At 34.8% G+C, this 23,454-nt stretch overlaps 1 protein-coding gene across 1 annotated transcript in view; it reads left to right on the plus strand.

Annotated features, from left to right (window-relative positions):
* LOC145693192 (sodium/hydrogen exchanger 9B2-like) overlaps positions 1-23,454 on the plus strand; it is a 231,434-nt gene that overhangs the window by 139,811 nt on the left and 68,169 nt on the right. The window contains exons 3-4 of the mRNA XM_081768970.1: positions 12,706-12,918; positions 22,963-23,059. Of these exons, the coding sequence (XP_081625096.1) occupies positions 12,708-12,918; positions 22,963-23,059 (308 nt within the window). The 5' untranslated portion in view covers positions 12,706-12,707. The remainder of the gene's footprint in view (positions 1-12,705; positions 12,919-22,962; positions 23,060-23,454) is intronic.

A 23,454-nucleotide genomic window follows, 5' to 3' on the forward strand; every position in this document is an offset into this window, starting at 1 on the left:
TCAGGCTCATCCTTTCGTAAAAAGTCCAAATCTTACGTGAGTGCTGAAACCGAAGGTAAATCTGCTGTAGAGAGAATATGAGAAAGACAAGAAATACCGTGATTCCTGCAGTCTGATATCTTGTAAAAAGTGTTCATAGTGGCACAATTTAACCGTCCGAGTGGTATTGAGGGCCTGTCCCCTTACGTAATAAGATCACACACACACACACACACACACACACACACACACTGCAGAGAGGTCATTTTTTCTTTGTTTCCTCCTTTTCCCACGTTTATATGAGGTCGGCATTCTCGTCTTTAATTCTTTTCTTACACTCTCTTTATCTTGAGTGTCCTCTATTTTCCATCCTCTCTCTCTCAAATTATTTCTTATCGTGAGTCTTTACCTTTTCTTCTTACTGTTGCTGCCATTTTTCCAATTGTCTTTCCCGCATAATCGTCGCTTCTTTGTTCTATATGTCCAAGCCAGCTTATCCTCCATTCTTGATAATTTTTACTCAGCGCCTCTTATATGATCATTCCTCATTCTATTCTTCCTCATCAAATCACACATCAATCTTAGCAGTCTCAATCCCTCATCTCCATCCTCTTTTCCTGGGCCCTTGTGATTGCCTATGTTCCACTACTGTACATCATTACCAGTCTTATTACCGTTTTATGTATGCAGCCTTTTAATTTGCAACTTACTTTCTTGCCACACTGCACCACGAACATCTTTCTCCAGTTTAGCCAGCCATATTGCATTCTATGTTGGATTTCGGCTGGGCAAGTTAATCGTAACAGGAAACTTAAAAATGCCACTCTGTTAGTGGAAACGCTTAACAAAAAATAAATAAGACGCTACTGATGTTAGAGAACACTGGAAGCTTTCATAGTAAAACCTATCGCCTACTGAATGTTAGTTCGGAAATTATTTCATGTTGGAATATCGTGAACGCGACCAAGGAAGAAGCTGATCAACATGTAGTAGCACTAGCTTGGATTAAAAGTGAAAAAGTCATATGAACTGCTTTGAGTTCAGTCACTGATTCTTACTTTCAGTTTGCATACTCTTCTGAATTTGAAAGCTGGTCATTGTCGTCTAAAAGTTTATCCCTATTTATGTAATTCCCTTCGCTACTGTAACTGTTACCATTTTGGACACGCCAGCACGTCGTGTAATGCGATGACAATTATTTGTGAGAATTGTGGCCAGCGAATCATTGTCTAAGGTCTCTCCAGCCTTTATAAGAAAGATATAAATCCGAGAACTCCTGATCGTTAAACAGATTTTCGCTTCTCATGCTATGTATTGTGTCAAAGAGGGCGTCTACATCAGTGATGACGTCACCTTTAATTCCTTGGGGGACGGGCAAGCAGAGGAGTAGATATATTTCTTTTGGGGGAGCAGCTTGTTTTGTATACGGAAATAGATATTTTTTATATTACTTAACCTACTTTAAGACATAACATGTCTGGGGAGGCAGCCGAGACAGGCTTAACCAGCAGGGGGACTCACCACCCAGGCTTCGTCTGGCGTCGTCACTGGTTTCGTTATACATCCGCTCTTGATTTTAGTTAAACATCCTTTTTTTGTTTGTTTGTTTGTTGTTGTGTTTACGTTTCTGGCTCATATGCACATTAAAAATATTTTTTCTCGTAAGAAATATTAGGAAATAGACCGTAGTCAGAACACAGAGACATGGGAGCCCGAGAGTTTTTTTGAGAAGTGGGACTAACCTAAGTTCACTTCACATTCTTGACTATTTATTTTTTGAATATATATTTATCTAAACAAATAAATGAAAATTTCAGGGGTCTGAAGGTGGTTCCATTGTGAGCTGAGCACCCTGACCACTACGGGCCTGTCAGGAAATCAAAGTGTATGGAATATTTTTGCTATCTTATTTGCGGTAGTTTTACAGCGTTTTTGTATACTGACAAAATAGATAAATATTTTTTTCTTCAAATGTATCCTAGTATCGAGCTGAGAAAGCTGTTGTTGAATAAGACGCATACTCAGTTAAAGTATTTGCTAATCCAGAAAAAAATTTCCAGTTGATAGTCGTGAGTACGATATTGGAAATTTGATATGCTTTGATGTGTAATTGACTGCAGGAAAATCATGAATACTTGTTTTCAGTAAAAACAATAATTCCTGATCTTTTACCACCAGCAAACTACGCACAAAAACTAATCAGCCTCCAATTTCATAGTGGAAGATACCCTAGACAAACGACCCAAGAGAAGATTTCTTAGAAGAAAAGTGTTATCATACAATTATTGACAACATTTCATATTAGCAGTACCAGCTGTCTCACAGGATTGTTCGTCTTTGAAAGTCTTGCGAATCTCGTAAGATTGTTGGCGTATGGAAATATGGAATGTTGTCAGTACTTTATGATACATTTTCTTAGAAGTCATCCTTGGTTTTCTCATCTAGGATTTCTTCTACTATGATGTTGAAGGTTGATGTCTTCTGGATAAACTGCAATCCGGAGCATGATCTTTCACGTTAAAATTGAAGTTGGGAAGTTCCGGATGTTGTTTCCTATTAGGAGATCATTGTTTAAAAAAACAAACTACAAAATGGTGGGATTTCCTAATATCCAACACCGAATAAAAACATTTTTATCAAGAAATTTATCAAAGACTGGAAAGGCTAGTTTTCAAGTTCTCATATTTGGCTGAACATTCAACTGATCACTGGGTAAATACGATTGGTTTCAATAGTTGTCAAATAACCTAATATTCCTTGAGCTATATGTTGGGATCATCACTGGATTGATTTGAAATTGAATTGACATCTTAGGTTATTAACTTGATAAACGTAATTTGTACTTCCTTCAACAAGTATGCTACCACCAATTTGATAAACATAGTTGGTACTTCCTTCAACAGGCATATTTTAGCTATTTCTTTCATGAGCATAGTTGGTACTTCTTTCAAAAAGTATGCTTGTATATTACTTGGATAAACACATATAATTGGAAATTCCTTCAACAAGTATGCTGCAAGCTATTAACTTAATAAACATAGTTGGTATGTTTCAACTACTTCTTTGATGAAATTGTTGATACTTTCTTCAATAAGTATGCTGCCAGCTATTACTTTGATAAACATAATTGGCACTTCCTTCAACAAATACGCTGTCAGCCATTAATTTAATACTTCCACAGTTAGTACTTCTTGCAACAAGTATGTTTCAGCTACTTCTTTGATGAACATAGTTAGTACTTCTTCAACAAGTATGCTGCCAGCTATTTCTTTGATAAACATAGTTGGCACTTCCTTCAACAAGTATGCTTGCCAGCTGTTAATTTAATAAACAATATTGGTACTTCTTTCAATAAGCATGTTTCAGCTACTTCTTTGATGAACATAGTTGGTACTTGCTTCAAAAAATATACTGCCAGCTATTACTTTGCTAAACTTAGTTAATACTTTCTTCAACAATTATGCTGACAGCCATCACTTTGATAAAAGTAGTTGGTACTTTCTTCAATAAATATATTGCCAGCTATTACTTTGATAAACATAGTTGTTATTCCCTTCAGCAAGTATGCTAACAGCTGTTTTGCTTGGTTGCAGTATTCTTATAATTGTATCATTAAATGATTTTGGCGACCGGTAATTTGACGTTCAAACTGTAAATAAAACAAAAATAAAGTCTTTAGATATTAGGGACGCTGGTCGATAATAGAAACTACACTCAAACATTAAATCTCCCCTAATGCTTTGTCATAGTCCTATGTTTTAATATTATCCCACAAAAAATCTCTTTTGTAAAGTATTTTATAAATGCATTGTTTTTAAAAGTTTCTTTACAGTTATTATTTATTTTTTTTACACCTTATTCAATGTCCTACAATTAATTCTTTATTCCTAATTTCCTTTATTGGAAAAGACTGCAGAGCTTCCTTGTAACTACATGGTTAGAGTACGCGTTTTTGGCGTGAGAGACGGGTTCGGATTGCTTGTTAAGCTGCACATCCACATCCCATATAGCCCTTTTACTGAAAGAAATGTTAAAATCTAATCAGTGGCGAATCCAGAAAGGGGATGGTAGGAGCAAGCTCTCTCCCTCCAAGGCTACCTATTTTTAAGCTTTCTATTTAGCATCACATTATAATTGTCACACTATATCATATAAAATGTACCAACAAACGTTGTATATCATTTGTCATATTATGAGTTGTAAATTTATATTTCAGCTACTTAAATAAAAATCGCATTACTTTATACTATTTTGATGTAAAACTGTACTTCTAGCCTACATTCATGGTGAAGGAGGCGATCCACTCCCTTCCAAATGACCCATCTGCATCCACTAGTAATTCAAACTCAATTTGAAAACACTACTATACATGATTCAAAAGTCAACAGCTCTTAAGTTAAATATACCACATAAAGGTCTCGAATCAGCTCCGAAACACTGTCATCTAGCGAAGAATTGCTTAATTAACTGACGTTGCCTACGCATGCACAACATACATTCTAATAACTTAAATTCTACAATAGCATTTACCGAATAATAATAATAATAATAATAATAATAATAATAATAATAATAATAATAATAATAATAATAATAATAATAATAATAATAATAATAATAAATCTATTGATGAGATATATCAATCGATAGATCGTACTGAGCTGATCAAAGTGATATGTAAGCTCATGCGTAATTTTCGAGAAAACAGAGAAAAGCAACTTAATTTGTAAACCTAAAACTTGATACTATACGAGAGCCATACCACTTGTTGAGGCAAAACTGATATGGATATATCCTCATTGTGCTCTTCATTATGATACTATCAAAACTACAGGACATATAGGTATAGTCTGAAATAATAATTCACTATAAAATGTTAATACCTGTTTAAAATTAATTTATTTGTTTATACACATTTCGGGGCATTACCGTTATCTATAGCCTTCAGAGGCATAATCTTCGAAATTAACATACCGCTAATTTTACAGTAATTAGGAGATATCTTCAAATAGATAAGAGATAATCGAAATGTGAAACAAGAGCGCGCTAGACAATATTATTTTGCAATGAAAATGAAATGAAATATTTGAGTTTTACGTCCCACGGTTGTGCCGGTTAGGCTAAAGGAGACGGTGATTATGAGTAATGAATGAAATGGTGGAATGAAGAAAGTGGGAGGAAACGGGAAAACCCTGAGAAAACCCACGCACACGGTGTTTGTCCACCACAAATTTCACTTGGCGGGGCCTGGGATCGAACCTGGGACCCCTAGCACCAGAGGTGAACAATATTATTTTACATAAAGTACCGTTATCGCGAGTCACCTAGTAGTCTTCTGTTTGCAGCCATTTAGAAACGCGAAAATAAATGCCGATTTTCTAAATGGTTGGAAAATCGAAAGTAGGTAAGTGAGTCGTGATAACGGTATCTCACGTAGAATAATATTGTCTAGGGAGGTCTTGTTCCACTTTTCGATTATCTTTTATCTATTTGAAGATATCACATAATTACTGTAAAATTAGCGGTATTTAATTTCGCCGTGATGGGACCTCTTAAGTCTGTCTCTGGGATACGTCCTTCGGTAAGCACATTATCCTGGGAAAGAGAGGAGGTAGTGACCGGGGACCTTCATGTTAGATACCTTCCCGACATTTGCCTAGTGTGAATCAGGAAAACCCAGGAAAAACCTCACTCAGGATGGTTGGTCTGAGAAAAAAGAAACCGTTATACCATTTCTACCGAGTGTGCCCACTAAGGAAATTATTCAGAAGAGACGGGACTTAATATAGTCTCGGTCTCGTCTCAATTGACAAATAGCAGTCTCAGTCTTGGTCTCGTGTCGAGTCGAAGATCATCGTATTGGTCTGTCTCGTCTCCATGAACATATACCTACTTGTCTCGGTCTCCAAACTCGGTCTATGTCTCGAGGGCCAAGTCTCAATCTCGTCTCCAGATTCACGAAATAAATTGTGAGAAAATAAAAAGGAATCGTAAATATCATATTACAGCATAACATATCCTCTATTTATTATTTTTAAATTCATTCTTGTCTATAAAACTATTGTAGGTCGAATACTCCTTCGTAGCTAATTTTCTAATGAAGGTGCTTTCTTTGCATTTCTTGACTAGCTCATTCCGAATCAGTCTATCAAACCTTGGATAAAATCCGAATAATAATTCATATTGCATTTTAAGCAATGGATTTTGTATAATTTATCTTCCACATCGAAAGAAACCATAAACTCTAGTCAATCAAATCCAGTACTTTACATTACTGGATAGCGCACGTATTTTTGATGCATGGAATCCTTGGTTCGATTCCCGGTGGGAGAGTATTGAAAAATTTGGAATCATTACGGTGATTCGGATTTTATCTTAAACAATAGGCCTACGTCTCTTATAGCCTTGGTGCTGAAAAGGGATACTGTATTCCAATCCAACCAACCAAGCAATTTACATTACATCTTAATACTTCTAACCAGTTCTCTCGGTTAATCTGACGCTTTTCATCTTTCCATGATCTTGTCCAGGGGCGGATCCAGAACCGACTTCTGGGAGGGGCGGTGGGTTGTCATACTGTTACTTTTAAGGGCTCCAAACTTTGGAATGGGTTTTATTTATATACACAAAATAAGAACGTTTCACTCTTCTGGGGAGGGGGGCAATCGCCCCGATCGCTCCCCTGGATCCGACCCTGATCTTGTCATATCCTATTCTGGGGTTTCTGTTCCCATTGTCTTCCAATCGTAAAATTTCATCTTTAGTTTTACAACAAAGTTAGTATGTACTATTATTTACTCGAGCAATTGCAGTAAAATAAATAAAATAAAATAAAAACAATAATAAAAAATAAAACGTCTTTCAGAGAATTCCAATGCTGTGTTAAAAAAAAAAAAGGCGTAGGAAAGTTGAAAACTAATGCGTTTGCTACAAAACCAAGTTTCCGAGCATTTTGGCAACATGGTCTTTGATTCTTTTAAATTGTGTTAAAGATAATAAAATATATTGAATCAAAACTCAAAATTATGTTCTGTTTAAAAACATTTTGATATACCTAGGTACCAAGCAGTGGCGGATCTGGATGGCGATCGGGGCGATTGCCCCCCAGCAGAGGATTTTTTTTTTTTTTTTTAGTTTTATATATAAATAAAACCCATCTCAGAGTTTGGAGCTCTTAAAAGTAACTCTAAGTAGCAGTATTATAACCCACCGCCCCCCAGAAGTCCGTCCTGAATCCGCCCCTGGTACCAAGTGATCACTGATGGCATTTACTCCTCTTTTTCCACGCCTATGACTGCAACCATTCAAGGGTTTCGTTCTAGTACCTTACATATAACATAACATGCAGCGAATTTTGAGTACAAGGTGTAATTTCTGTTAATTATTCGATACGAGACTGAGACTGGGGTTGCTCTCGTTTTGGTATCGTCTCGAAAAACAAGTGTCTGTCTCGGTATCTTCTCGGCTAAGTCTCGACATGTTGCACCTCAGTCTCATCTCGTCCCGTTTCGATCCCAGTCTCACTTAGCATCTCTACTTCCCACCGAAAATCGCCCCCGGGACTGTTTAACTAAAAATGATGTCAAAATATAGCACATTAGGTATACTTTATAGCGTTATAAAAGTTTGCTTTTATCTATTTTCTTGAAAACTACACATGAGAATTCACTCTTGAGCATATTTTGTTCAGCTCAATCTTGCCTACCTTAACGTGGGATTCGAACATGAACTTCCACCGTGAATAGAACCCAGGTCTCCCATGCCAAAGAGAGCGTACGCTAACCGCTTAGCCATATACGAGCTCCCTGTCTTTTTAAGTCGAATTTCACGAAGCTCACTCTTTATCTAGGGTAGCGATTATCAACCTATGGGCCACGACCTACTAATGGGTCATGAAGAAGTGTTTGGTGGGCCGCGAAGGGTTTGGCATCAGACGATTTTGTGACCACGAATATTCTGAAATTTCGGATGAGAGCAGTAACTGCGGTCACCTTTTACTATCTGTTTGGATGAAACAAAATTAGGCTGAAAAAAGAATTAAGTAGCGCTTCCAGATTTTGAATACAATATAAGGTATCGGTATTATAACAAAGTAATAAAGAATGAAATGGAGAAACTCAAGATTCAAGTCTGTTCCGTGAATATAAAAGTGTTTTGATTTTAATTAGGATTAGCATTAGGAATGATGTTTCTGAGTTGTCAGCATCTACGGCCATTTAGCCCGTCACGTATATAAGGGATGACATCATTCGGCGAGCACACTATCCGATGAAAGGGAAGGAAGAAAGGATTGGGGAAGGAAGGAAGAGGTCTGGGACCATTTTGGTAGGTACTATCCCGGCATTTGCCTGGTGGTGAATGAGGGAAACCCAGGGAAAATTCATCCAAGATGGCTGACCTGAAAAAGCTGTTACACTTTTTCGACCGAGTATCCCCACTGGGTATCGAACTCGGGACCCCTCGCACCGAGGGCGAAAGCGTTAGTGGCAACCTCCACACGAGGCCACTTTTGATTTTAATTTCAACATCGGAATGATTAGAGGAATTTGTTTCAGTCTTTCCTTAATTTTTTTTGCAATGCAATTAGGGAACATTACATTCTTTAATTGAAGTACTTTAAGGGTGCAAGATATGGCGCGTTCAATGCACAAGGGAAACAAGTCCACTTTTTTGATCATTTTAAACGTATTTTATCTTTAAGATCTCTATCCAAATTTTCTTTCAGAACTTAAAAAAAAAATCATGTCCAAAAATAAATCTCATAACGTAAAAAAAAAAAAGTATTCCATGTTTCCATACCGTACAAACTTTATGACTTTTCTCACAACGTTGGTGGTAATTGAACTTAATTTTTGTGCTCTGAATGCTCTATATCGGTAAACGCATCTGGAAGTTGATTTTACGTAATAACTAATCTATTGTTTTCTTCTTTCTAACAAATGTATTAACAACCATTATAATTAATAGTGATAACTAAAAAAAAAAATATTTACCAGAGAGTTGCAAAATACACAATACCTATACTCAGGTCCGTATCCAGGGAGTCTAGGGGGCCGCCCCCTAAATTTTTACTGCCCCCTCCTAAAATGTTCGCCGTAGGCTTGCAAATGAACTATAATATGGTTGGATCGGACCCTCAACTTCAACCGGGGCTCCCTAGATTTTTGAGCTAGCTACGGGCCTGTCTGTACTGATCAAGGCATCATACACAACCTGATTAGGTTAAAAACAGTGTTAGTTGGCAAGTAAAATTCATATTGTTTGGTATTGTTGTATACAGTAGCCCTATAACTGAATTAATATGAGTACTGAAAAAGAGACAACAAATAAAAACCTTGAAATGTTGCACATGTTGAAAAAGGTGTATTATACGCAGATACAGTAGACTTACGATTATCCGAAGTAAAGGGGACCGAGTCTACCTGGGATACGTAAAAACTCGGATAATATGGAGGTTAACTGTTATTAGGTACAGTAGTGCGTAATGTAAATGACAAAACATTTTTGTTATAAAGGAATTGTTTATTACAGTATATTAAAACTTATAAAAACAATGTTTTTACATACGTACAGTACTATTCATTAAGAAAAATCAGTGTTTTCTGGGACATCTTTTGGCCTCTGAATCATGCTGGGAAGTTATAGCAATACACAATGACAGACGACTTATCTAAAGTGACAAAATGTCCCGTTTTAGCCGGGGCGATCCCTCTTTTCAACCATTGTCCCGTTTTTTTCTGATTCTCAAACGGGACGCCTAAATGTCCCGTTTTTCAACAAATATGAACAAAATGTCCCGTACTTGTTATGCAAAATATAAATGATCAGAACAAATTCTACATTCTTTCGTTAATATTACTATGTATAGGCCTAGAGCTAATTTTGGTAACAAAGCTTATTGGGAACTTTTGGGTCGTGCCTGGCAGTGGGAATTGTTGGATAAGAAACGCTACGGTATTACCCTTATTTGTGCGTTATGTAATTTGAAAACCTACTGGTGTTCAAAATGCAATCTGGAAATTCTACACCTCATCCGACATTCATGTGCGTCCTGTTTTTGCAAGTGAAAAATTCTGGTCTGCTTAGGTTGATCGCGAAGATTTGACTCTTAACGGTTCGATAACAGCCAGTATGCGCGCCTTCTCTTACAAGAACTGTAATCTGTGATTTTTTTTTGTTATTTTTATTATTTTTTTTAGACTGCTTTGGTTAATCCAGAGGCTCAATTAACCGGAAGTCGGATACTCGGAGAAAAAGTCATTTTAACGTCCCGTGATTACGCTCTTTAGGCTAAGGGAGACGATGATTAAATCAAGTAAATGATGGTAGAAGAATTGGTGGAATTATAAAGTGGGAGGAAACCGGAGTACCTCGAGAAAACCTACAAGCACGATGTTGTGTACCATACACTTACTTGGTCGGGGATCGAACCAGGAACAGCACTCACCAGAAGTAAACGCTCTACCACTGATCCACCGTGGCAAATTCAATATGGAAATCAATAAGAGTGAAGCAAAAGTTATAATATGCGCAAGAAAAGTATCAAATATACACTGAGAAAAAAATGTAGGTGGCGTACTTAAAAAGGTAGGTTACATGCGTAATTCCTGTGATTTTTGGACTTAACGTACAGCAGACGTATAACTGGAAACGCATGTTTTATAATACTTTCTGTATAAGTGTTCCATCTATACGTACTTTCTGTATGAAACAATGTAGGCAGTCAGTTCTCACATACAAATGGACGTATATAACATATAGCTGACGAAGGTAACATAAGTATATGCATGTGATATACGGAAAACTGTTAGACGTCAGACATCCTTCAACCGCATGATGTAACATCTAAGGGCAGTGCCTATGTAGCATACGGATAACGTATGCTCCGTACTGATTTCTAGAGTAAGCAAGAGGATGCCGTATATTTGTATATACAATATACCGCTGTCCGGAGTACGGATTTTTCTCTGTGTAGTAGATCAAATGATAGGAGAGATGCAGGAATTCAGTTACGTACTTAAGTAGTAAAATAAATGACAATAAGTGCAAACAAGATGTAAAAGACAGAATAGCTATGAAGAAGAAGATATTTGACGAAATACAAAAGATTAATACTGCAAATATCGACATAGAACTGAAAAAAAAAGACTGATTAAAGGATATGTATAGAGTGTGGTGTTATGATGATGTCGGACATGGACTCTAGGATAATGATAACGGAGAATGAAGTCTTTGAATTAGAGTCGTACAGAAGAATGTTGAAAATTAGACGAATTAATATGTCAAATGAGAGAATGGTGTAAATTGAGGGGGGAAAAAATTACATTAAGATTTTTTTCGAATAGAAGATTGGATGATTTAACACTATTTAACACTTTATGAGATATGGAGGTGTCACGCATTTGGGTATGGAGGACACAGCAGAAGGAAAATTACGTACTGATGTAATTGAAGCATATGAACTAAATAATACAAGATGCAGGGACGAAAAACTGCAAGGAAATGAAACATCTGGTTTAGGATAGGGCACAAGGGAAAGCTACGTCAAACTAATCGAGAGATTGCTGATCCAATGATTATAATCTATAATTGTATTATTATGTTGTTACAAGCAATTATTGTAATTGCGCACATCTTTACTCATGATCAGAGCCGGTTCTACCGTATGTACAACAGGTGCATTTTCTAGGGGCGGCAAAATCTGTCATAACTATATTATCTAAAATAATTATTTCTTGTTGGAAATAGATTTCATGAGGATGGTAGTTAAATTTACTAAGCTGGCTTTCTTTTTTGAATACTACATTCATAAATCATGTTTAAGTCGCATTAATTTAAGGTCACATAGACAGTGCTAAAGCAAATGGTCAAACAAATCCCAGCATGAATTGCTTGATTGTTGTCAAATACAAGAACTCAATTCTCGAACAGTAGTGAATACCTGTTCCATTTAGTAAGTTATCACAGTTTTGATATGAGAACTAGTCTTGTATTGGTCACAAAGAAGTTCCTTGTCATTGAAGGTGGAAACAAGTTTCTTTTTTCAATTTTTTTAAACATATATAGAAGGAAAATCAAGAAATAAAGATAAAAGAGCTAGTTGCACTGGAATTGCAAACTGATAGGCCCATATTGAGATTGAAGCTCGATATTGAATTCTATAAAATGGATTACCATCTTTCCTCTGCAGATGTGTTTGCTTTATCTTTCACTAACACAATACAATATTACTGTATTTAAAAAAAAAAAAGACACAATTTGATTGTATTTGTGTTCTTTCTCTCCCCTTCGTTATTCATGATCGTGGCTTTTAAGCTGTGTTCTTTCTCGAGAAATGGGGGCGGCAAATTGCCTAGAGCCTGCCATGCTCATGATCATATAATAATTTTGTACTCTGTACAAATGGATGTTAAGTACATATTTATATTTTTATTATTATTTCTATACTACTACAACACAAGAAGATCATTCTCTAATTAACAACAGTAATGAACTCATTTATATAAATACATCTTATCTGGTAAATGTTTTTCTTTTATTTAAATCTTATAATAGTGTAGCCGATAACCTTATTGCACAAGACAACGAAATGTATAAATTATTTTCTGATGTAGAACAATCAGGCGTTATAAAGCATTTTTATTATTTTTTTGTTTGTTAAATAAAAATTATCTTATTGATAGTGTAGTACATCACTGATTTGATTTATTTTTCTTTCTTTCGTAGTTATGTCAACTTTCAACGAGCCGTCAACATCGGTGGGCCCGCCATACACCTTGGGTCCTTGCCGGAAAGCAAGCATGGAATCTGATTCGATATCTAATAGCGATAAGTTCACACCTATCCAATCACGATCGGAGTCAGGAACACTTAGCAGTAGCAGTCACCATGGAACAATCAGTGAAGCGAACACCATTCCGATCGGCGATCTCGAAGAAGGTAAGATAATAATAATAATAATAATAATAATAATAATAATAATAATAATAATAATAATAATAATAATAATAATAATAATAATAGTAATAATAATAGTTTATTCGTAACTAAATAACATTTTAAATATATTATTGATATAGAATCACGTTAGCTAACCGAGAATGGAACCTGAATCTCGCGTTTTCAAGTTAGTACGCCAGGCACACACCCAGATTTTTTTTGTTGAGAGGGGTTCAAAGTTCAGGGGGTCCAATATTTCAAAGCACCACATCTATGTAGTATTTAACCGCTGTTATTCTACACCCGAAAAGACGATAAGTAATCGTTAAATACTGCTACCTATTTTCTCAGGAAGAAGTATAGAATAGATTGTTTTCATAAGAAAAGAGTTTGAGTTTAGCGTCTCTTTCAGCAGCAAGGCTATATGAGACGTGTATCAACGGTTAATAAAGCTATACTTGTTTACTAGAGAAATGACTGATGTAGCATAAAGATTTGATCTTACTCTTCATTTATAAGTCACTCTTTCTTTCCTTATGAAGAGCTTCGTGGCTGAGTGGTTAGCGTACGCGCCTTGGCGTGGGAGACCTGGGTTCGATTCCCGGCGTGAGCTCATGTAGTTCGGATTCCACGTTAAGAAAGTGTACAAATGTATGTCGACTTACAAAATTTTTGGGGAGAAGTTCGGTTCCGGTAGACTCTCGCTTGGATGCGCCCCTATTGTACACTAACCATTTAGCCATGGAAAAGCATATTTTATTGTAATTAAAGTATTCTTTAGTATATACACCTACTAGTTCGAAAGGAGCTTATTTCTGAAGCTTAGCATTCTACGGTTTTGGTTTATAGCAGTGGACTTCTGTCGATACGAGCAATTACTCACATAGATCGCCAAACTACCAGCAGAGAGTGGTACAACGGAAACCGTTATGTTAATGTTTCTTAGCCTGATGTGCTGAGAATTTAACAAATGAGATTAATGTATGCCCATATTCTATCTTTGCTTTTACTATTACTGTGTAGCTTCCAATTATGGTCAAATAACTACTGTTTTTCTTTTTTAAATCTTCGTGATGATTTTGAAGTTTAACATTAGAGATATGATGTCAAATATTTGTGCCGTAGCCAGTTTGATTCAAGTTTCACAATTAGTAGGATTCTAGTCGATGATCGATTCGAGCCCTGGGAAGATCAGTATTTGCTGTATTTGGCAATAGGCGTGGAAATAAAAAGAATCTTTAAAAATATATATATTTTTTTACTACTAAATCCTAATTACATGTATCTTTTTCACCTCTTTCCCGACCCCCTCCAAGTTGAGAAACACTGATTTAGGAATTGGTGTTAGTGATATGAGACGCAGAAAGAGGCAATAGGGCGCCGCCAGGCATCAGGAACTCTCTTTGTGTACATAGATACAGGGTTGGTTCTACCATATATGTCCAACACGTGCATTCGCCAGGAGGGGACTTCGAAGGGCGGCAAAATCTGTTATAACTATGTTATTTAAAATAAATATTTCTTATTGGAAACAGACGTCATGATGATAGTAGTTAAATTTACTAAGCTGACCTTCTATTTGAATACTAAATTCATAAATCATGTTTAGGTCGCATTAGTTTAAGGTCACATGGTCAGTGCTAAAGTAAATGGTGAAACAAATCCCAACATAAATTGCTTGGTTGTTGTCAAATACAAGAACTCAATTTTCGAACAGTAGCAAACATCTGTTCCATTTAGTAAGTTATGACAGTTTTGATATGAAAACTAGTCTTGTCTTTGTCACAAACAAGTTCCTTATGATTGAAGGAGGAAACAAATTGTTTTTTTTTAATTATTAGATGGGAAGGAAAATAAAGAAATAAAGATAAAAGAGTTAGTTGCACTGAAACTGCAAACTAATATATTGAGGTTGAAACTAGATATTGAATTCTATGAAAATGATGACCATCTTTCCTCCAAGTGTATTCGCTTTATCTTTCACTAAAATAATAGTTTAATATTTAAAGGAAAAATAACAGATACAATGAGATTGTATTTGTAGTGTTTAGGGCTTTCTGAGTGTGAGTGCTTTTACCCTCCTTTTCGTTGTTCATGATGAGGTACCATACTTAAAATCGTGGATTTTACGATTTGTTCTTTCTGTAGAAAGGGAAGGACGGAAAATTATGCCATTCCACGGGGCGGTAAATCGCATAGGGCCGGCCCTGTGTAGATACTAATAAGAGTCGCCGAAGTGGGCGTTAACTCCGGAGCCAAGAACTTGCCTTTGGTTGTCGAAGAACGGGTCTTCAAATTAATTATGACATCAAAGATTTAAATGGCAAACTAAGGATGAACAAAGACCGCCTCAGAAGGATTGACCATTTTACTCAGTAGTAGAAAAATACTACGCAGAGAAATAATTATATTATCTTTGATTGATTGAAAAAAAGTGAAAAAAGAAAGTAATACAATTAAAGAAGTACCTTGAAAGCAACATTCAAATTGTTATCAAATATTAAGATAACTGAGATAGCTGTTATCAGAAAGAGAAAATGTTTACCAACAAATAATAGATTGTATATAGAATAAGCGTTTTAAGAAGTCCCATATCGTTTTAGAACAAGTGCAAAAAAATGTAGGTGAAGTGAGAAATTAACAGTTTAAAATAAAATGAAATATTCAGTTTTATCATTCTATTAGTGTCCTCTGTGGGAAACGAAAAGAATACAGGGAAACATATCTATAGAATGCAATTCATTGAATGATGTTATAATGTGGTAGAAAAAGAGTGATCTACAAAGGTTCTTGGATATGAGATTACAGAACATTTACTTCAGAAATGAAATGGAAGTTGCGATCCCATGAGGAAGGAACAGTGACTGAGCGATCCTGTCTTCTAAGGAAAGGTAATTTAAATAAATTATTATATTCAGTTTTTTTATTATTACTATTGCCACAAACTACTTAGAATATTAGTAGAGAGAAAGAAGAAAGAAAATTGAGTTAAACAAACAATATAATATTTAATAGGTCTTTTAACTTAAAGTTGATACTTCGTCAATATAAATATATAGTAACGAAATAAAGTAATTGATAGAATGTTATAACATAAAGGAACAAGATTACTCTGAGAAAATAGATAAATCCGATGTTTATTGGGAAGCAATTTTGTGTATTTCTTCAGTAACAAGGCATGTGACCTTTATTTTAGAGTGGGACTCATACCCACTGTGACCTACAGCTTAGAGTGGAACTCATTGTAATTTACAATTTAGAGTGACACTCATTATGGCGCACTATTTAGAATGAACTCTTGATGGTGTACAATTTAGAGTTGAACTCACGATTATCTACAATTTAGAGTAGGACCCATTGTGACCTACAATTTAGAATAAACTGATAATGACCTACAATTTAGAGTATAGTTCATGACCTACAATTTAGAATGGAACTCATTGTGGCCTACAATTTAGAGTGGAACTCATCATGATTTTGCAATTTAGAGTGGACTTAGAGTAGAGCTTAAAATGACCTACAATTTTATTTGGACTCATAATAACCTACTATTTAGAACGGGACTAAGATGATTTACAATTTAGAACGGAACTCATGATGAGGTATTATGTAGAGTATGACTCAATCTCTATTTATGCACGTAAGTATATCTAAATATGTACGTAACTATGATATTCTTATGATAAATTGAATTATTTATGAGTAACCACTAAATCGTATTGTTTAAATACTCTTAAAGCATTGTTTAAGTTTCAAAATATAAAAAAATACAAATGAGTTAAAAATAGGAAATCTTTGTAGGAGTAACAAGACGACAGACAACCTTACGAATTATGTTATTTACATAAGTGTGACAGATTATTGTTGTTACATTTCATTAGAAGAGTGAAAATATTTTTCGTCATCATATCATCTTAACCTAACGAAAACGAAAAGTTCAGAGTAACGTTAGACTTGGGTTGATTGGTATCTCTAAGTGAATGAAAGTGAATCACAGGAAATTGGCTGCTGATATTTCTTAAGTTTTCACTGTGGTCTCCATCATTTCTTTAAATTTTAGTGAATAGCTTAAAGGCAATAAAGAGTGTCAAAACTTCAGAAAGTAAGACGGATAGTATTTAGAAAATACTATCAAATATTGTAAAATTCTCTCTATGAAGAGGGTAGGTAGAACTTGATAGATTAAAAATATATGTCCGGAATCTATTCTCAATACTGGTTTATTATAAAAGCCACTATAAACAGTATTCTACAAGAATAGTACAATAATGTAGTTTCTCTAAATACAAGGTAGACAAGGGTTGCCCAAAGCCCGAGCAGCCAGGGGCAGGATATCCACAGAGCTCCGCAGCAAGCTAGGTGGAGTGGATTAGGAATCCCCAATGCTCTGAAGGAACCAGGGACGAAGAGTCACAGAGCTCCGGGCAAGTTGAGTGACTGAGGTTGGAAATCCCGACAGAGCTCCGACGCAAGCTAAGCTCGAGGAAAGGAATAGCCTAAAGTCCCGAAGCAAACTAGAGGCTTTGGGCTGGATATCTCCTAGAGCTCCAGGCAAGCTAAAGGAGGAGTGACCAATCACAGACTGGTGACTGTCCTTAGAATCATTTCAGTTATATAGGCGCTCCGGGAGGCAGTGGCGCTGCTGTTTTCTCGTGGTCATGTGATTGTAGGTGTCGCTGAAGTCTCCGTCGTCTGCAACTTGTAATACTCCAACGTAAGGCGCAGTACTCCATCGTAAAGTACACGTGGTTGTTGTTCATAAATGGGAGCACGTGTAGAATGTTTTGTAAACACAGTCACATGTTGGGTGTTTATAAACACAAGCACATGGTATATTACAATGTAATTAAGTAACTCTTTGGCTTCATTTTCTTATAACATCTAAGACTGTAAATCGTTACATTTTTGTCATAACTTCTGTAGTTCAATTTATTCCCAAATTTTTAACAGTATTTAAAAAAAGGAACAACTGCCTGACTTTTGCCTCCTTTCAGTATTTCTTGCATTGTATCCATTTAAGGATTCTTTTCCTTCTAATTTGCTGTTTAAATGCTGTTAATACTCAATGTTTTCGAAACTATCCAATGATCATAGAATGAGCTAAAATATCCTTTTTCTTTAACATATTATATCTCCTAAAGTATACAGAATAGTAGTGCGCAATTTTTCTTTGGTTTGTAGCTTATAGATTGTCATTAGCTCCCGTAAGGATATATGATCAACAAAAGAATTTCCATGCCTTTCTATATTCCTTTGTTAATGATTTTAGTGCGAAAAGTCCAATTTGAGTACCTTTCCTTTCATAAGGGGGGAAAAAGAAAGAAATTGTGTGCTGTACGTTCCTAAGATTGAATCCAAATTGGTTTTCGATACCAAAAGTTTATTTCATTGTACAGTATGTTATGATACACAAAGAAAACACATAGGCCTATAAGACATATAGCAGAACTCATCGATGTTCTGCTCTGCGTCACTGTTCTGTCTCTTATAATTTCAATGAAATTTTCTAATGTACATTAATAAGAACATTTTGAAAGGACGCGTCAGGACTATAAATAGGTGCCTCCCGACTAATAGTCCTTAAATCAATTTTCTTATGAGATACACAAAATACACAAAAGATACTTTTACAAATAAAGAAAAAAATGCTCTTAGATGGTAAACTTAAAATTTCCCTTCCAATTCTGTGCTGGAAATTTCTTGTATTATTCCGCTATCTCTGGAACTTCCTTCTATTCAGTTATTATTATTATTATTATTATTATTATTATTATTATTATTATTATTTGACAGGTCACTATGCTTTGGTGATCATATACAAAATGTATGTAATGAAGGAAGAAAAATAATTGGTTACCTGTTTAATCAATGACCTACTTTCTGTCAATCAAATACATATGTACTCTTATATAAATTACTAGTAAGGTCGAAACTAGAATATGTATCAGTGATGGGAACAGCCTAACAAAAACTCTCGTAAACAAACTTGAGATGGTGCAAAAGTGTTTTATTAGAATACTTTGTTTTAAGTTAGCACTTGACTATTATTCTAGCACGTATGAACATTGGATAACGTATTTTAATTTGGAACGACTGGCTGACAGGAGAAAATTGATTGAATCTGTATTTGTAGAAAAGTTACTTGACAACCAATGTACCTCAGACTATATTTAAAAAAATGTTGATTTTAAAGTTCCAACATATGGTACAAGGGTAAAAATTTTATTGTAACCGTATAATAGAAAACATATTTTAATCTGTAGGATTTTAAAAAGCTATAATGAATGCATATCTTAAAATATGACTTTATTTTAAAATTTTTAATATAACTTAGTAGTTTTTTATTTTTTTACTTTTAATTTTTGACACTTCTTTGTTTTAATAATTGACGTACACTACACTGTCAGTGTTTTTATTATTAATAATTTATCTTATAGATGTAATCATAATTTTATCACTTGTACTATATATTTATTACTAAAATAATGTAGAATAAGACAAAGTTCTGTATTTTTGCTATATTTTAGCTGTTCTCTGCACGTAAAAATAAAAATAAAGTTTATTATTATTATTATTATTATTATTATTATTATTATTATTATTATTATTATTATTATTATTATTATTATCAGAACTTCATCGCTTCAATGTTTGTTATACGATTCATTTTTCTTGTTTTATTTTGTATTGTTCTGTATTTTTGTATTTTGCAAAATAATTCCATAAATAAATTGAGAAAGGAAAAAAAATATAAAGGCCCTAAGATTGATTTGGAAGAATAGTTCGTGAACCATAGCTGGAAAAGTGATGAAAATAAAAGAGGGATAAGCACAGGATCGAGGATGAGAAAGACGGCAGAATCTTAAAATGTTTTGTAGATATGCAGATGATAATCTGGCAAAATGGAAAGGGATTAGAAAGCAATTGGAGAAATTTGTTAAAAGAATTTAGGATGAAGAACAAAAATCAAGTTAGAAATGGAAGCAGAAGAGGAGAATAAGATAAACTTTATGGATATGAACATAAAGAAAGTTAGTAGAAAATTCCGGAGAAGGTGGTATAAGAAAGAATGCTGTGCGGGAACATACTGCCATAAGAGTTGAGTTGATTTTAATTTAGCGTCCCTTTCAGCAGCAAAGCTATATGAGACGTGGACCTACTGATTAACGTGGAATCCGAATCACATGAGCTCCCACCGGGAATCGAACCCGGGTCTCCCACGCCAAAGGCGCGTACGCTAATCACTATATTGCCATAAGAGTAGTAACATACATATAGGTACCAGGAGAAACTTTATAAGGATCATGCAAAGAAAGATAGAAATGGTAGTGACGATAGAAGAAGGAAAGAGAACATGAAAATACTACACTAATTATTAAAAGGAATGGATACAGAAAAGAAGATTTGAGGAAAGAGGGAAGAGATAGGAAGGAAGAAAAGACAGAAGAAGGTAGTTTGAATTGATAGTTTAGGTGATAAGACAAAGAGTCATAAGACGTTACTGGGACAAGAAGAAATCAAAACATATAGAAAAGGAGGGAAAATAATTTTGGATTTAGTAAGAAAGAAAGGAAAGAGAAAAGAAAAAGAAATGAAAGCAGAAGAGAAAGGAGTAGTGTACCGAATCAATTGTAAAGAATGTAATTCAAAATATATTGGAGAAACAGGAAAGAGGTTAGAAGAAGGAATAAGGCAACATAAAGACGACTTACGATTACGAAGAGAGAAAAGTGCAATATATAAGTACGTTAAAGAAACAGGACATGAAATAGAACATGGACATGAGATAGAATTGAAGGACTGGAGAGAATAAAGAGAAGAAGTATGAACGAAAGTGGAAAGAAACTCAATGGGTCAAAAAACATGGGAAGGATGTAGTAATGAATTGGACGAGTGTGCTTACGATTCCACCTGCGTTGTGCAATGCAGTTGGACAAAATAGAAAGGAAAGAATTGGAAGAGTAAACAACACTACAGTAAGCAGGTGTTCAAATTCAGAACAGATATGAGAATTGTTGGGGAAAGTATGCGACAAGTACCTAATTAAAAAAAAAAAATCATGGTTTGTAAAGATGGATGTAAAAGTGAAGAGAAAACTTTATTCTGGGAGGTGTGGGCCTGTCCTCCTTTCACTTCCTGTATATGTTTAAGTTGTTATTTTTGGATTGGTCTTTCATAACGCGTCTGATGAAGGCGATGTTACTTGCCGAAATTATTAATATATATTTGATACTTTGATTAGTTTTCTTTTATTAACACTGAAGAACTGCAAAGTGTTTGTTTTCTATAGACCATAGTAACAAATGTGTCTTTTCTACAAATGTTTAAATCTAACTAACTAACTAACTCTATGGCCTATGGAACCCGGAGGTTCAGTGCCGCGTTCACAAAAGCTCTCCACTGACTTCTATCCTTAGCTAATTGGATCCAGTTTCTACTTTGTATTCCTATCTCTGCGAGATCCATCTTAATATTATCCTCCCATCTGCGCCTAGGTCTTCCTAATGGTCGTTTTCCTATGGGTCTACCAGTCAGGACTTTGAAAGCGTTTCTACTTTCTTTCATTCTAGCTACATGACCTGCCCACCTAAGCCTCCTAGACTTGACGACCCTAACAATGTTGGGTAAACCGTATAAACTATGTAGTTCCTCGTTATGAAGCTTCCGCCATTCCCCATTCTCGTTCCTCTTGGGTCCGAATATTCTTCTCAGGATCCTGTTCTCAAATACTTTCAGTCTATGTTCTTCAATGTTTAAATCTAAATATTTTAAAACCTTTATTTTCTTATTCAAAGTAAATTTTTATCTGGATATATCTTATGTGATTTTTACTAGAACAAACTGTAATTGTTCATCTGTTTCATAAGTCAGGACGCAGCGTCCACATGTCCATAGTGTTTTGTATATGTTAGTTCTCCATTTGAGATTCAACATGGTTGATTACCTGATTATCATATTAGTCAATAGTGAAGAAAAAGCCCATTGCTAAAGCTTTCTGGTTATTACAAATTCCATTGCCGCAAATAAAATATCTTGTTTCTAGATGTAATGCTAAAACTTTGGAATTATACTTTTGAAAAATTCCTTGCTATATGCTGATATGTTTGTGTGAAACGTAACATATCGCCAAATGTTCAGCAAGTAATAGAATTATAAATGTAAACTGCATCAATGAAGGCAATGTTGAGGTTGTAAGCGTTGATCAGTGTACATACTTCTGGTCTTACGTCAAAGCTACTTGACAAAAACGTCATCCTTAATGTCTTTTAGCGAGATCTATTAGTACATACGCAACAAAATTTAGTACATGATTGCCAATAGCTTTAAAGTTAAAAAAAATGTTCATTGGTGAGTGCCAATAATCTTAACATGGTCTTCATTAAGATTAGTTTGCTGTACCACATTTGATACATTGCACATATTTCTTGAGATTCGGATTTTTTTTTTGACTTAGTAGCATCGAATTGCCAAATCTTATTTTTTTTTAAGCAGGAGCCATTTGTGAGTAGATTTAGCATTATGAGTTGATACTGAATCTTGTTGGAAACTCCATTTTTACTATTTGAACAGAATGTAGGTTATTGGTCAACCACAGGCTAGAAAGTTGTTTTCTGGTTGACTTCAGCGTAAGGTACTTGATTCCCCTGATCTTGACCACTTGTTGTGCAGTATGAGAAGTTCGTAACAATATCTATGGCAACACTAATGTCATACATAACACTGATGCAATACAAAATTCATTCCAATATCTGGATATTTTACAACGTATTAAAAATGTTGAAGTAAAAAATAAGTTTTGTCGAACTTTAATCGAAACATTTGTGATCTTTATCTGTTAAGAGTCTTTTTTTTTTTTTTTTTTTTTTTTTATTTGTTGAATGTAGGGAGTCACATCTCGAAATTTGTACAACATTATTTTTGCTACCTTTAGATATAAGTCTGTGCTATTTGAAATTATCATTAACATTGACCTGTCAATATTAGGACTTTATTCTAGATTGTGAAATTTTATTCTTACGTCAATATAAGAATTTTTTTTTACAGCCAATGGTAGGATAATAGGTTCATCACAATTTGACAACAAGAACTACTCCACAGATTCCATAAACGAAAAGAAACAAATGGAAGAAAACGAAAAAAGGTACGTTTAAAATGTGATAAGTTGATTCCAACTTCTTAGTGAATAGTATTACAAATATTCGTAGCTGTTTCAAATATTAAAGTTTATTCATTTGAAAATAAGGTTTTTGTATGTACTTTTATCTACTATTGAATTATTGAAAGAACATAAAATTCATCTGACATGAATCTAGATATTTAATTATGGTTGTATCGAGGAAGCATTTTCAAGGAGACGTTATAGATACTTGAAATTAAACTAAAACACATACCATTTTATCTTATGTAAATTTGAACTCTTCGGGAGGGGAAGGACCTGGGACTGACTCCTAATGTTCTCCTTAACAAGGACTCTTTGTTAACACTTGAAAATATTAACTTCTTTCCATACTTAGAATCCAATGAATGTTATATTTT

Source organism: Thermobia domestica, chromosome 8 (genome assembly GCF_964235325.1).
Source record: "Thermobia domestica chromosome 8, izTheDome1.hap1.1, whole genome shotgun sequence".
NCBI lineage: Eukaryota > Metazoa > Arthropoda > Insecta > Zygentoma > Lepismatidae > Thermobia > Thermobia domestica.